This window comes from Dryas octopetala, chromosome 7 (assembly GCF_963921425.1).
Source record: "Dryas octopetala chromosome 7, drDryOcto1.1, whole genome shotgun sequence".
Taxonomy (NCBI): domain Eukaryota; kingdom Viridiplantae; phylum Streptophyta; class Magnoliopsida; order Rosales; family Rosaceae; genus Dryas; species Dryas octopetala.
Window position 1 is genome coordinate 2,251,552 of NC_141372.1, and position 15,261 is coordinate 2,266,812.

The 15,261-nt window shown below is 36.1% G+C and overlaps 2 protein-coding genes across 2 annotated transcripts; one reads left to right on the forward strand and one right to left on the reverse strand.

Annotated features, from left to right (window-relative positions):
• Positions 1 to 263: 263 nt before the first annotated feature.
• SDF2 (stromal cell-derived factor 2-like protein precursor) lies at positions 264 to 3,024 on the reverse strand. Its single transcript, XM_086250556.1, has 6 exons — positions 2,644 to 3,024; positions 2,398 to 2,538; positions 2,161 to 2,301; positions 1,908 to 1,957; positions 1,688 to 1,817; positions 264 to 594 (listed from the first exon to the last, which is right to left on the reverse strand). The coding sequence occupies exons 1-6, from the start codon at positions 2,740 to 2,742 to the stop codon at positions 511 to 513; spliced, it is 645 nt and encodes a 214-aa protein (XP_086106682.1). The 5' UTR covers positions 2,743 to 3,024; the 3' UTR covers positions 264 to 510.
• Positions 3,025 to 6,885: 3,861 nt separating this feature from the next.
• Positions 6,886 to 15,020, forward strand: LOC147278359 (transcriptional regulator). Its single transcript, XM_086250577.1, has 14 exons — positions 6,886 to 7,248; positions 8,986 to 9,189; positions 9,301 to 9,482; positions 9,632 to 9,758; positions 9,847 to 10,044; positions 10,459 to 10,506; positions 10,666 to 11,667; positions 11,782 to 11,892; positions 12,409 to 12,482; positions 12,669 to 12,720; positions 12,905 to 12,991; positions 13,071 to 13,114; positions 13,960 to 14,034; positions 14,109 to 15,020. The coding sequence occupies exons 1-14, from the start codon at positions 7,135 to 7,137 to the stop codon at positions 14,686 to 14,688; spliced, it is 2,898 nt and encodes a 965-aa protein (XP_086106703.1). The 5' UTR covers positions 6,886 to 7,134; the 3' UTR covers positions 14,689 to 15,020.
• Positions 15,021 to 15,261: the final 241 nt, after the last annotated feature.

Below are 15,261 nucleotides of genomic sequence, written 5' to 3' on the forward strand. Positions count from 1 at the left end.
GGCAAGAGCCTATATATTAACTCCTGTATAAAAGCTTCAGCCTTTCGTACTGAACTAAATGGGCTTTTTCTTTGGAGGAAAAATGTCCAGCTGCCCCCATGGACATGGAGGCTAGCAAGAGTACTGAAGTGGAATGGAAATGCATTTCAGCTTCGACCCATAAAGGCATAATCTCCGCATCGATTAAGAGCTTTATTGGTGAAGCGTGCTGTTCCCAGCCCCCAAATCAGAAGTTCATAATCCCCAACAAAACGGCTTGAATGTCACAGCTAATTAGCTAAAGCTCACCACTTAATAATTGTTTGATCACTAAAATGATATAACACAATATACATGGGAACAAATCCCACAAGAAAACAACAACATGAGATAACATTGTAAGTTTAAAACATAATTTCCTTAATTAGAACATCTACTACCAACGGTTATGGGACCAGGTACCAGCCGCCAAAGAATCCAAAACCCGTATACCTGTTTTTATAGAGGAATTCATTCTAAAATGACCAAATTCTACTTAGTTTCAGTGACTGGAAGGTACACGCCTTCTGCTGCCAACCAAACATTGTCAGCCCGTTTGTCTCGTACACCACAAACCTACATCATCTCATACATGGTTATGGATAATATTAAAATTATAACTTCAATAGAGTATTGCAAAAAATTCAGAACAAGAAGTTCATGCAGAAACATCTGGTTACTACTTACTTTCAAGAAAGTTATTAGTCACTTTGTATTTAGATACCATCCTAACTTAAGATTAGGGTGTTTCTATTTACGCCCATTTTTGTGCTCCCCTCCCAAAAATTTTCATTTCATGAGCATTAATTTTCAATTTTCAATTTCCCATAAACTTAAACAAGAAAAAAACAGTAGCCATGGCCTCTGGTTATGGGGAGGAGGGAAAGGGTGCTGGGATAGGGGCCTGCAAAAATTCATTTTTGACCAAGAAAAAAAATAGAGGGGAGAGGGAAATGAGGGGGAGGGGGAGGGGAAGGGTGGGAAATTTTCACTTAGTTAAGTCATATTGGAAATTGAAATTAAGGTCACTAGTAATTTTCTCGAAAGTCAGGGACAAGTTTGTTTATCCAGAACTTGTTCATAGCTCATTTTCCTTGAAATTAAATTTGTAGAGTAGTTGCAGCAATGTTAAATACAAACAAAACATATCCATGGTTCAAAGCTGTAAGCATGATTAGCATGATGTCAGTACGACCAGCTGATTGTCAATAATGAAATCAGTTAATCCTCATAAGAATACAGGCTATTACAGAAAACTATTTGTAGTTACACATATCCAGTCATTACCCCCATGATAGTTATCTTTAACATTGCAATAGTTTCTTATTTACTTCCTTTGTTAATACTGCTTGACCCCAAGTGATTGAACTAAAGATATTCAATTGACTCACGTAGCGTCTACATAGTTTTTTTTTTGTCAAAGACAGTTCTGAGTTATAGAGTGCTTATTCACCAAATCAAGAAAATGCGTAAATCTAAAAGCAAGAGATGGCTTTGAAAGTAAAACAAATCTTCAATTGTATATTGCATAATCAGTAATCAGCATTCAGCACCATAATTAACAATCTAGGCTCAACACACCAACAACAAGAAATAAAACAACAAGCAGCCAACAAAATTAGAAATTTATTTTCATTCACTAATATAGGGTTGAGTTCACTATTCTCACCTCCTGCTGCCCCCCAGCTATGCGGGTGTATTTCTTGTCATGACTATGTAGGTAAACACCTGTGTCAACATGCTGAATTCGAACCCTTTGATTTTCCTTCCATGTCTTCCCATTCCCTTCAATCATAACCCTATAAAATACCATAACAACATCAATGCATCAGCAATACAGATGACCAGGACAGGCAAACCTCTTATAAACAAACCAATTTGCTTCTCACCTCCAGTGATCACCAGTGTCAGATTCAGTTTCTCCCCCAAAGCAGCTCACCTACACCCACATTGATTACACATGTCATTTAAGAAGTAAACATCTACACATAATAATCAAAACAACATATACAAAGTAAAGTCACAAACTTCATGCAATTCAGTGTGTCACCAGTTCATAATTACAAGTAAAAATGTAACCACAATCACAAGTACAAGTGAAAAATCATTACATGACATCAATAATATAAAGATTTTAGAAACCTCTTGGTTGCCTGTAATGGGGGATGCATGCAAATGGCTGTGCAGCCATTTCCTAGTCCTCATGTGTTGCAACCTTACGATTGTCCCAGTTTTAATGCTGTCACCTTGCTTCGCACCTGTTCCTAGCTCAGGTCTAACAATCTGCAAAAAATAAAAAATAAAAACAGTTCAATATCTATAACCAAACAACACTCCAAGAAACAAAGACAAAGACAGAGAATAGAATAGCATACATACCCAGTAGCTATTAGCATCGTCAATATTGGGAAAACCAGTAACAGACTGTTGCCCACTACCAGACCCATAAGGCACGTCGTGGGAATGCAAGCGAAACTTGGTTCTCTCGTGCATAAGCTTCAGTACTGTCCCGTACGTGACCTACACAATGCCAATTCATTTGGGTTATGACCCCCAAAAACAAATGAAAACCAAATCAAATCAAATCAGAAATTGGGGGGGGGGGGGGGGGGGGTGGACTCGAACCTCGACGCCCTCTGCGGAGGAGGTGGCGGTGGCGTAGCCTCCGTCGAGATCGAGGCCGAGGAAGAGGAACAAAGCAAGGCAAAAGCAACCAATCGCCATCACCAGCAGTACTCCTATGAACCAATTCTGTTGCCAGAAAGGGAATTCAGGCTCCGAAGCCCGACTTCGTAGTGACACTCTGCCCACGACCCGACCCGGATCTTTGGAAGACGAGGAAGGGGAAGAAGAAGAAGATGAAGAGGGTTTTCTTCGAGTCAAACTCGGCGAACCTGAGGAAGCCACGGTTCGATTCAGAGAGACTCCCTAAGGATTTGCAATTTCTGGATTGGGAATTTGAGATTTTAGGGATTTGGAGTTCGATCTGTGAAGAGTACCGTGTATCATGTATGCGTGTTACTCTGTTTGGAGAGGACTGGTAATAGGTGACATGGTTTCGACGAATGGAAGTCTTACACGTTGGCGTTGGGATGACATGGAAGGTTGTTAGTGGACAAATGATTTAAAGCCACGTTGCGGCCCAATGGGCTTTCAGTCCTTGAAAGACCCGCTCAATAAGATTGAAATAGCATTTTTAGGCCTATGACTGGACTTGGTTCATCTCCCGCCCATTTCCCTCAGTACCCACTACTACCAGTTTTAACAGTCATGGTCATTTGACTAATTTTGTTTGACTTTATTACAATTTACCCTCTGAATTTTGAGTTCGATCTCACTTCATCACTTAAAAAAAACTGTATCAATTTATCACATGATTTAAAAATTTGTTGCAACATACTATCTCGAGCTCATTTTATCTAAACTTCTGTTAAAAATAAGAGTGTTTTGGTCTTTTCAAGTTATTTTTCTCTTATTAGAAAGCGAGTAAAGTATAAAAAAATCGTTTTTTCTAACAATAGAAACCTGAAAAAGACAAAAAACGCCCTTATTTTTAACAATAATTTAGACGGAATAAGTTAGAGATGACACATTGCAACAAATTTTTAATTTAAGTGGTAAATTGACACAAAAATTTTTAGATGGAGAAGTAAAATCGAACCTAAAGTGAGTAAAATGTAAAAAAAAAAAAAACCATTTTGTTTAGCGGATGATGTTTTGCCTCATTGCCTCAAACATCACCAAACCCAAAAGTGTCGGCAACTTTTAAATAAAAAGAGATGGAGAAAACATAAAAAAGGACTTGCATGAGAGGTTGATAGGGGCAAAGACCGATGAAGGAGGCTAGGAGGTTGTCGTTACGAAGGCCGAATAGTGAAAGGGGGTTTTTTCGAGGGATGAGGTTTGGTGTTTTATGCCTTTTTTTTCATTTTGTCATTGTATCTTTTAATTTTTATTTAAATAAGGGTAAAATGGAAAGATTAGATGAGCAAATTTGGATCTAGGGTATGTTGAGCATTTGATAAGGTATATATAAAATTCCCCATTTTATAAGGGATTCTTTTAGTAAAATAAGGAACTATTGATACTATGAGATGATATTTTGGCACAAAAGTTGTGAAATTTGGTGTTTGCCCATGTGAGATTGTAGGTAATGGAAATCGGTGAGGACAAAATAAAATAGTTGCATTAGACAACACACATTTTCAATATATTCTTTGGGACATCATGGGTAGGAGGAGTAGTTTCCCTAGGGGAAGGAGCGCAGTATGTCCTAAATATTTGGGATGTCAAAATTAACGACGTAATTTTAAGCACAAGCACAATACTAATTCTAAAAAAAAAAAACAATAAAAGATCAAATACACTATTATTTTAGGTAAATTCATTGTTATAAACACCTACAACTAACTTATCCATTTTCTTCAAGTAAACTAAGACGCATATCATAAATGTTATAATGAATATTGATGACTCAACGGAATAATTCTAAATAAATCAACCAATGATCTGATTGATCTATGATAACTCTTATTTTTTTAATAAAAAATTTTACTTTATAAACTCCTACAAAATCTTTCACGACAATTATTACTAAAATAAGAATCGTTAGACGTATCACATTTGTATACCACATTTTGAATAATTTTATCAAACCAACAAATTTGTCAAAAAAAAACTAGCAGTATAAGTAATTTTGCTTTCAAATAGTTTTGGAAGTTAAAAGTTTCCATAATTGATAGAAGGTAAAGGAGAGGATAAAATTGGATGTTTTTTATTAAATTATATATGAAGAGTAATTTTTGCTAGGGGTGCAACTCGGGTGGGTTGGGTAGGTTAAAAGGTCAACCCAGCCTCAATTCGGATTAGAGTTGGGTTCGTGTTACCGAATTTCCTTGGGTTGGACATAGCCTGCAAAATCAAGGAACGAGTTGGTTTCAACTTGTGGAAAAATAAAATCTTGATAAAAGTATAACACAATTACCTTAATTAATCAAACACCATATTTCAAAACTTCAAATATCGACCGAGTTCAAATAAAACAAAGCAATACTTTTAGGGCTTCAACATGAAAATAAAATAATAATAACAACATCACAACCATATTATTACCAAACACTATAGTTTAGGTTTTATTCTACACAAAAAATATATAAGATAAAATACATATTTCAACCTTCTTTAAACTCTCTAGTTCCTCTGCAATAACGATATAGAAATTAAATATTATATTACTAATTTAAACTAAAATGTAATATAATATATAGATTATAGTATAAATACTAATACAAATTAGGTTCCGAATTCGAGCTAAGGTTCAAGTTTGGCTTGGGCGGACATGACTTCTACCCAAGCTCAACCTAAAAATTCGAGTTGAGGTCGAGTTTGGGTTCGGGCGAGTTTTTACTTTTTCAAACCCTTCCACACAGGTTCAAATACCAAGTTGGATTTGAGCGGGGACTATCTAGTAGGGACTCGGTAGGGCAAGTAGCTTAGAGAATTAGAGTATGTGGCTATGAACAACAGTGTCATGGATTTGAATCCTTTCTCCCCCACAACCGACCAAAAAGGGAAGAAACTTTCCCTTTAGAAGTAGTAAATTTGTGGTCGAGAGTTTGGTTAGAGGATAATTTTGTATCTTATGAGTTACATTGCTAATGAATAACATATAAGTATTCTTTCTAATTAATTATATTGATGTTAAAAAATACATGATGCTTAAGCTTTAAAGTCTAAAGACATGTAGACAAATATTTATAGTTTTGACAATAAAACACTTACCACATACAAATATTTATAGTTTAAGCAATATCAGACAAATGTACAAAAATTTATAATTTCAAAGATAACAATAAAGCATTTACCATAAATATTATACACTTACGACAAAAGTTTAACTCCTTATTTTATGAAAAAAAAAATCATTAACACACAAAACTAAGAGTGAGAGACGTTTTCACATTTTCTTAACCGAAAACACAGTCAATGATAAGACATGTTTCTTTATTAGGGTATTTATGAAAATATATTTAGTTGAAATAAAGTGGGGCTTGTAGCTCAAAAGATTATAGTACATGGCTACGAACCATGGCATAAGGATTCCAATGCATCCTCACCCACAACCGACTAAAAAGGGAAGGAACTTTCCTTTTAGGAGTAGGAAAATCGTGGTCAAGAGTTTTAATTAGAGGAAAGTCTTTGGTCACTTATGAGTTACATTGTGAATAATTAACATTTAAGTATTTTTTCTAATTAATGAAGTTCGCAAATTGATATTAAAAAAATAATGCTTAAACTTAAAAGTCTAAGCATATACATATCAAATAGATAGACAAACATTTATAGTTTCGGTAATAAAGTACTTATCACATACACACATCAAATATATGAACACAAAATTTTAATTTTAGCGATAACAATAAAACATTTACGCAATATCATACACTTAGGACAAAAGTTTAACTCCCTATTTCCTTAAAAAGAAATCATTAACATATTAGGCATGTATATAATTTGCCATCTAAATATAGGATATGCATGCTAGATACAATTCACAGGTGAGAAGTGCATGTACCAATGCTTTGCACCTTGGCCAATAAGGCTATAAATCTATCATTTTCAAAAATTTACTCGGTTAACAAAAAAGTCTTCCCAAGAAAAAGGAAAGCAGCATCAAATCAACGGTCTACAGATCCCACGTGGGCCCCTCGCATGAAAATCCAAGGGCGGATTTGAAATCAGAAAGTGAACTCCAATTCACAATCCTGCGGATTCCGAGCCATGCTTCCCTGGATTCTCTTTTAAAAGCGCAAAAATAAATTAACATTACAGAGACTCAGACTCTACAAACAAAGAGTCTACAAATAAGAGAAATTGAAAAACAAAGCCAGCGACATATATATATATATAATTTTTTTTTATATGCAAAAATAATATCGAAAACTCTCTTACTCACTTTCTCTCTCTAGAAAGAAAACCCTAACTTTCTCTCTCCAAAAAAATTTCCGCTTTCTCTCTCCTCGATTCGCGTGGTTCTAGGCTCTCAATGGTGTGGAATTAGGGGTAGAGCTACGAGATTGTCAAGGATCTAGAGCAGGAAACAGGAAAGGAGTAACAATGGCGTCGTCAATGTCGTCACCGGACAACGAGCTCGAAGCACAGCTTATGGAAGCTGGGAATAAGCTCTTGGAACCTCCGTCTTCCGTCGATGAGCTCCTTCCTCTTCTCGACGTGAGCCCTCATTCCTTTTCGAATTATTAGGGTTTTCTTTTTCTTTGCACACGGTGAAGTTTTTGTGTCTTGTTGGTTTTTTGTTTCACTCTTAATTTCCTAGTTTATTTCATTTTGCTCATATATACTTATTTCTGTGGTTATCTGTTAATTTTGTCAAATGGGATTGCAATATTATTGTAATAAAAGCTTCTGATGTCCGCTTTAAGTGGTTTTTAAATTTTCCAATATTTGTTTATTTTTGTGATCTGTGCTTAGTTTGTTCCCATTTTAATCCTGGGCAGTGGGCTGCATGTTCTTCATGTGCTTGGTACTGCTTGTATGACTGTTTATTATTGGTCTTCATGGGTTTAGGCCTAGGTACGAGCAATACTTTCCTATGCCATGCATGAAGTCATAGGTAGCCTTTGAAGGCTGTAAAGTTGTGTTCTAATGAGATTGAGGACGAGGGGTTTGAATCTTTAGCTCACTTGCCTTTGAGGCATCTTAGCTATGGGATTTTTTATTTTATTCTTTGTATCCCTCATTGTGCACATTTCATAGGTCCTTGTTTAAGTCAATTATGCACATTTCATAGTCGAATCATAATATGGTTTATCGATTTAATATAATACCATTTAAGTTCTAGATTTGAAAAATACTTAAGTTTTCAGGTATTATGAAGGTTAGTGTTTATTTTATATAGCAAGGGCAATACAAATGATTTCCTGATATGAGTATGTAGATAAGATATTTATATAACTAATAAATCAAATTGATGATCGACCTTTTCGAGTTTTATTAATTTTCATTAATGCTCTTGAAACGGGATAATTAACACAAAGGAAAGCCATTTCACATGGGAATCTTTGTCCTTTGCGGGTCTCAAGTAGATATTTGGAAAGAATATAACGGAAAGATTTTTTGGTTGCTTTAATCACACTACCCAGAAAAGGTTATTGATCGATACTAGGTTATAATAATTAAAGCTTTCCTTGCTCTTCATTCATACCTGTCTTCATAAAATCCAGTTTCAAAAGCGAATTCTCGTGCGCGTGTGCACGCGCGTACATATTTAATTTATTATCCGTACCTTTCTTAAAATAAAGGGAAGTCATTTCTTTTATTTTATTTTATTTCCATTTTTCTTTTTTCTTTTTTTGTCCATCACTGTTATATTTTCTCTCTTTGCAAGTTCTAGTTTCAGATCAAGTTAATTTTAATTTCCTATAACTTCATTTCGTATCGTTTAATTCTTCCCTCTTTAGTTTCAGATCAAGATAATTTAATTTTTGTAAACAGATTTTGCATAGATGGGATCATAAAATATTCTTGCGTCCGTGTTGTTTACTTCTTCTCTTTTTGGTTTCAGTTGGTTTGATTTGCCTTTTGTTATAAGAATAGAACACTATTTTGATCATTGTGTGATGGATTGTTCCAGGCATAAAAACCAACATTAATACATTACATGCGTGTTATGTGAATTTTGTATGTAGGATTTGGGCCTCAAAGGATTACATAATTAAGTCCAAAACTGGGAGTGTTATAACATCAGTTGAAAGTTTTTCCCTTCTTAACTTTGTAATGAAGGGCACTGCATATCTTAAGATAGCATCAATGAATGGTTATGTTATTTCTTAATTCTTTTTCCCTTCTGAATGTTTATGCTTTTTCTTTCTGTTTTTGATGGTGTTCTCATGGTGACGTGGTCAATACCCTTATATAATCTTGTATTGTTCTTTTCCCTGGTGATATTAGAGAGTTGAGAGTTGTCTATCAAAGGTAGAACAGTCACCTTCCACAGCTATGCAAAATGCACTTTCTCCGTCTCAGAATGCATTGGTTGCTGATCAACTTTTAAGGCATTCAAATCCTGATGTCAAAGTTGCAGTTGCGTCTTGTATCAGTGAGATAACAAGAATAACTGCGCCTGATGCGCCTTATGATGATGATCAAATGAAGGTACTTGGAATCTTTTGAGTTTATATCGTTATACCTATTATTCATCTGGATTGTCTCTGCATATTAGATTTCTCTTCTTAATTACATCTCTTAAATTTTATGTGCATGTAGGAAGTTTTTCAGCTTATTGTATCTTCCTTTGAAAATCTATCTGACGAGTCAAGCCGTTCATACACAAAGAGGGCATCGATTCTGGAAACTGTTGCGAAGGTCAGGTCATGTGTGGTGATGTTGGATCTTGAATGTGATGCATTGATTCTTGAGATGTTCCAGCATTTCCTCAAGGCAATAAGGTACAAAGTAGTACGTAGAGTTGGGGGTCACCTCTCTATGTTGTGCTGATATTATATCTATATATGAACTTTCTTGTACTTTTGAAGTAAGACTTGTAAGTTGATATGTTGTTGGAAACTTAACATTTTATATTTTCAATGTTTTTCAGGGATTATCACCCAGAGAATGTTTTTTCATCCATGGAGACAATTATGACTCTTGTTTTAGAAGAAAGTGAAGATATTTCTCTTGAGCTACTCTCTTCCTTATTAGCTAGTGTGAAAAATGATGATCAGGTAAATTATTATTTTTGTTGTACAAGGAGTACTTTTGTATTTCCTATTTTATTTTTCAATTTACTCCGTAATTGTTTTTTTTTCCCAGAATATTCTACCAATTGCTCGGAAGTTGGGGGAGAGAGTACTCGAAACCTGTGCTGCTAAGCTTAAGCCGTACCTGATACAGGAAGTAAAAACCTTGGGTATTGTTTTAAACGATTATAGTAAAGTTGTAGCCTCAATATGCCAAGAGGCAGCTGGTGATGCTGAGCAGAATGAAGTCCATGATGCTGATGAAAATATGGTAAGATTTTCAAAGTTGCAAGATCACGAAATTCATATTCATTGTTTTATTGATAGGTATGGATGAACTTGATAGTTGGATGTTTCCACCTCAACCACCTAGATGCTGCCCTTGCCCTGTTGCTCAGTGTGACATTTGAATGTCATTCAACCACTGAGGTCAAGGCAGCAATTAAAAATACTGATTTGCCTATTGGCAACATTTGTTGCTCCTGCCCTGTTGCTTAGTGTGACATTTGAATGTCATTCAACCACCGAGGTCAAGGCGGCAATTAAAAATACTGATTTGCCTATTGGTGACATTTGCTGCTCCTGCTCTGTTGCTCATTGATCTCTGTTGGTTGATGGCATCAATATATTGATTTGTCTTTGAGACTTTCAAGTTAACTAAGATTTGGTTCTGTTGTTACATCAGGCTGAGGACAAGTCAGCAATTAGGGAATCTTCAGATGAGGCAGCCCAGGTGAGTTGTTTCTTCTTCTTCTTCTTCTTCTTCTTCTTCTTCTTTTGCAAAGTCTTCCTTTTTCTCTAATATTCCTTATTATTTATGTTTCTACTTGCAGACTAAATTTTATAGTTTTGAAATGGGTCATCTCACACATTGTTCTGTTTGTCTTTGCAGGTGGATAAAGAAAAGACCACAGAAGCAGTTTCTCCTGAACAAGTTGATCCTGTTGACAGATCCTCAAAGTTAGTTGTAAGCAATGGTGTTGCACAGACTGGAGAAGACAACTCTTTGGCTGATTCAAACTCCTTAACGAAGCAAGAGCAAGGTCATGATACTGAGGATTGCAAGGATCCAAATACATCAAGTAATGCTGAACCTGAGAGTTTGGAGACTGAAAAGGCTGTTCATGCAGAACAAATTCCAGAACAATTGCCAGAACAAGTGCCAGAACAATTGCCAGAACAAGTGCCAGAACAATTGCCAGAACAAGTGCCAGAAAAAGTGCCAGAACAAGCTACCAAGGATAAAGAGAGGGATTCTAATTCTCCAGTGAAATCATCGCAACCCTCAGATGGTCCTCAAGTTGATAATGAGGAAGAAACTGAGATACTCCCAGACCATAAAAGTGGCAGTGAAGATGTTCCCAGTTCACCTCGTGAGGGTCCCTCAGTGGAGGCAGCTGTGCAATCAGAAAATGAGAAAGGGTCTGATATTAACCTTTCTTCAAAGGCATTGGAGAAGGAATCCACTGATGTTGCTTCCCCATCCCCAAGTGTGAGCCTTCCTGATGAGAGTCGTTCCAAGAAGGCTGGACGGCATAAGAAGAAAGATAGTTTAAATAAAGAGGCTGCACCATTTGCAGATGATGAACCCAAAAGGTTAACTGATGGAACAAGTGATTCAGAATTAAAACCAAGTAGGCGCTCGGGGAAAAAGGTGTCTGCTGGGGTTTCCAATGAGCATAAAAGTCCAATTTTGGTGGATGCATCTAGAAAGGAAAGTGGCACCACAAGTGATTCAGAGGCAAAACAGAAATCATCCAAGAGGGTAGATGGAAGCATTAAAACTAGTGATGGTTCTTCTATAAAGCAGCCAGAAGATAAGAAAAAGCGGGGTCGTGGAAAAGTTGTTTCGGGAAAGGATGTAACAAAATCTTCAGCCAAGGATGATGACAAAGTACTTTCTTACTGGCTTTGCAGTTTCCCTTTGCTTTTTAGTCTGTGATATTGCTAATAATTTTTTTGATGAATACCTTTTTTAACAAAATTACTGTTACTATGAACTGTTTAGGAGATGGTGTCAACACCAAAGTCAGTGCCAAAATCAACCAAGGATGAACCTCGCTTGGAGGAGACTCCTAAGGCAAATTCCAAGAGGAAGCGTGCTTCAGGCAAAGGAAAGGTATGTATGCTTAAGTCTAAAGGTCTACAATTTGTATGTCTTTTTGGTCAAAATATTTTTGCTTAGCCCTTGATATTAGTGATTACTGCATATAAAAGTTGTGCATAACATGGTGTTGGCCTCGTCTTTTGCAAGATTTTGGGATATTATTGTAAGTTCTGTTCAACGTGTAGTAGTAGACTTAGGGTGATATAATTATATGATTTGGGTGTCTTCTATATATTATTATTTTTTTAAATAGTGACTGTTTTTATTAGTATTATTATATTATATTTTGGTTTTTGATCAGGACTTCTCTAAATGCCCCCTCCGGGATCAAATTGTATTAATTGGGGCGCATATAATCATTTTATGACCTTGGCCAACCTTCAAATGATATGTCTTGTATTATTTTAGGTTCTTTCATGTTTCAATACAGTTCAAGAAATCATGCTTGTATTCATTACTTTCAATAGGCTTAAAGACTCCTTTAATTTTACCTCGTGAATAAATTTCTTACTGATTTATTACTCTCAGGAATCTGATGTCAAAGATTTTGGTGAGAATATGGTTGGTTCAAAGATTAAAGTTTGGTGGCCAAAAGATCGTACGTAAGTACTGACCTTGCGTTCTATATTTTCTCAATATTTTACTATGCGATGCTGCTGGAGTTTGGCATTTTGCCATGGAAAGTTATATATATATATATATGTATTAACTAGAATAAGGAATTTCTTTACAATTGTGAAATGCCAATTTTTTGCCTGTCTTTTAATGTTTAATTACTAATTTTGCAGGTTTTATGAGGGTGTTATTGAGTCTTTTGATTCTTCTAAAAAGAGGCATAAGGTGAGATGCTAACTATGGAAGCCTCATCCTGTTTTGGGCTGTCTACACTTTAGAATTTCATTTATAATTGAAATAATGTAATTGATAAAAAAGATTGCCACTAACTTTTCTTGTTAATATGATTATGTATAATAATGAAAATTGATATTGCTTAATTCCTGGTACTCTTGCCATTCTTCTATAGGTGTTGTATACTGATGGTGATGAAGAAACATTAAATCTTAGAAGAGAGAAGTGGGAGTTTATAAGTGGCGACTCTGGGTCAGATGGGGTAAGTGACTGCCATACTCTATCTAATCATTTAAATTTTTCCATGCTTAAGTTTTGTGTTGATACAGTGTTTTTAACAGGAGCAGGAAACTGATCGATCAAGTCATGATACTTCTTCTGAAGTGTATGTATCATTTACTTTTGATATGTACTTTCTATTTTAAAACCTTCAATATCAGTCTTTAACGTTCAGATTTTTAGATTGCAGTCTGATCTTCAGATTATGTTATCATATCTTCATATTCTGATTGTTAATTTTGTTCCATCATTTAAAGTTTCCGATGAATGTCACCCTTGTGTGCTAAATTTGATCCTATCATTGATTATCTTGAACATTTTGCTAGGACGGTGAAATTTAAAGTGTTTTCCTGTTTTGCACGTCAAGATCAAAATGACCTATTTGCTCCCCTTCTGCTTGTTCAGTGCATTAAGATTTTTGTATTTGATACTTGCTGATCAGGGTATATGGCTGCATCTCCCTCTGAATCATGGTTTTGAAACTTAATTTCCCTTGTCAACCATTTCTGTCGGAGATCCGGCTGTTATTCCATTGATGCAGTGTTGCAGTCTGTTTTGCCTAGCGCCTAGGCACCTAGATTTTTCTTCATGATAAATGATTCAGATATCATGATTCAGATGCACCCCTCGACATTGCTACCTTGTAGGCTACCTGCTAGTCTGTCGTGTTTTCTATTTTGCTGATAAATCTAGTGCTTCATACTTCTGCACTCAAAAGTTTTTTTTTTTTTTTTTCTATAAATTATATCACCTTTGTTTTGACGCTTCACTTTATATCTCCATGGATTTGGTTAGGATTAAGAAACCTGAAATACTTGTAGTTGAGAGACCTGTGTTCTCTATGCTATTTCCCTACGCTGCTTGATTGGACACCTATTTTGCTCTTGTTTCTTTTAATGCGACTTTTTCGTTGTGGTCTTATCTTCTTTTATGTCTGGTTGTCATAACCAGGCCCCTGAAGAAGAAAGCGAAAATAAATGCTGATGAGTCAACTAAGCAAGAAAAGATGGATGCTTCACCCAAATTGTGAGTGCAACTTATGTTACTTAGAATTGGTGTTATTCTTTCATTAATTTCTCAAGTTCAAGTCGATTTTCTAGGGGTGGAGGAGCTTCCTCCAGCAAATCAAAAGGGACAACAACCAAATCTGGTCGTAAATTGAGAGAAGGCAGTAAAGGAGATGGCAAATCCAGAGGTGATATTTCCAAGACTATGGGAAAATCTGATGATGACCATGTTGGAAAATTAAAGGATCACATTCCAAGAAGTGGTAGCAGTAAATCAGTTCATGTTGCTCAGAAGACATCGAGCAAATTGAAGAATAATGACACCCAGACACCTAAGGGTACGAAATCCAAGGAAGATGACAGCAGCGCACAAAAAGCTTCCAGCAAGTCCAAGCAAGACACACAAAAGGCCGGGAAGTCAAGTCAAGGCACGCCAAAGACTGCCTCCATTTCCAAGGGTAAATCCTCGCTGGGTGGTGGCAAAGCAAATGCCAATGGTACTGGCAAGGTGAAATCTGGTTCAAAGACGAAAGATGTTGAGGATGTGAAGGGGGACTCGACTGATTCTGGGAAAGCACCAGAAAGTACAAAGGGGAAGTCATCAGCTTCATCCAAGGCACAGGGAAGTGAGGCCAAGTCTGGTAAGAAGCGACGGAGAGGAAGCAAGAGTTGATCATCATTTAGTCTCTTTTGCGACAATGCAATATGATTCCCAGATTGTGGCTAGAATTGTTATATTCATAGTCGGATAGTCTAGAGTATGGTGGTTGTAGGGGTAACATAGTTTTATTTTATAACCAATGTTCTAGATGAAGTTATTGTTATTTTGAGGCCGCAGTAGAGAACTTTGGGTTAGCTTTGTTGAAAAAGATGCTTTTATAGGTATGTCATAGATTCACAGACTTGCTGCTAGAGTGCTCTACCATCTTCATTCTTTAATCGCATTTTCAAACTGCTGTTGGCGAGTTCCAGTGGTTAAATTAATGTTGATCTGAGATTTGGTGATTTTAAGCTCTAATAGATGAGAAGGTATGAACTGTTTAATAAGCCAAATCTGCGAGGAGTTGAGCTTGTCAACTGTAGGCTGTAGTATTGTCCCTTTTTGTCAGACTTATGTTCCATGAGGACCCTTTGATTAGAGAACGGTAAGGCTGCATTTCCCTTTGCTCTTTTGGTTAGACAAGCCTGAATTTACTTAACTTGCATGGCTTTTAAGCCTTTTATATTTTGTTTTCAATATTTCCGC

Excerpts from the sequence above, each read along its gene's own strand:
- LOC147278359 (XM_086250577.1), top strand. The coding sequence starts at position 7,135 with ATGGCGTCGTCAATGTCGTCACCGGACAACGAGCTCGAAGCACAGCTT. Across the intron at positions 7,249-8,985 it reads AGCTCCTTCCTCTTCTCGAC|AGAGTTGAGAGTTGTCTATC; the intron begins GTGAGCCCTCAT and ends TGGTGATATTAG. Across the intron at positions 12,721-12,904 it reads CTTCTAAAAAGAGGCATAAG|GTGTTGTATACTGATGGTGA; the intron begins GTGAGATGCTAA and ends ATTCTTCTATAG.
- SDF2 (XM_086250556.1), bottom strand. The coding sequence starts at position 2,742 with ATGGCGATTGGTTGCTTTTGCCTTGCTTTGTTCCTCTTCCTCGGCCTC. Across the intron at positions 1,818-1,907 it reads GACACTGGTGATCACTGGAG|GGTTATGATTGAAGGGAATG; the intron begins GTGAGAAGCAAA and ends GGTATTTTATAG. Across the intron at positions 595-1,687 it reads TAGCTGGGGGGCAGCAGGAG|GTTTGTGGTGTACGAGACAA; the intron begins GTGAGAATAGTG and ends GAGATGATGTAG.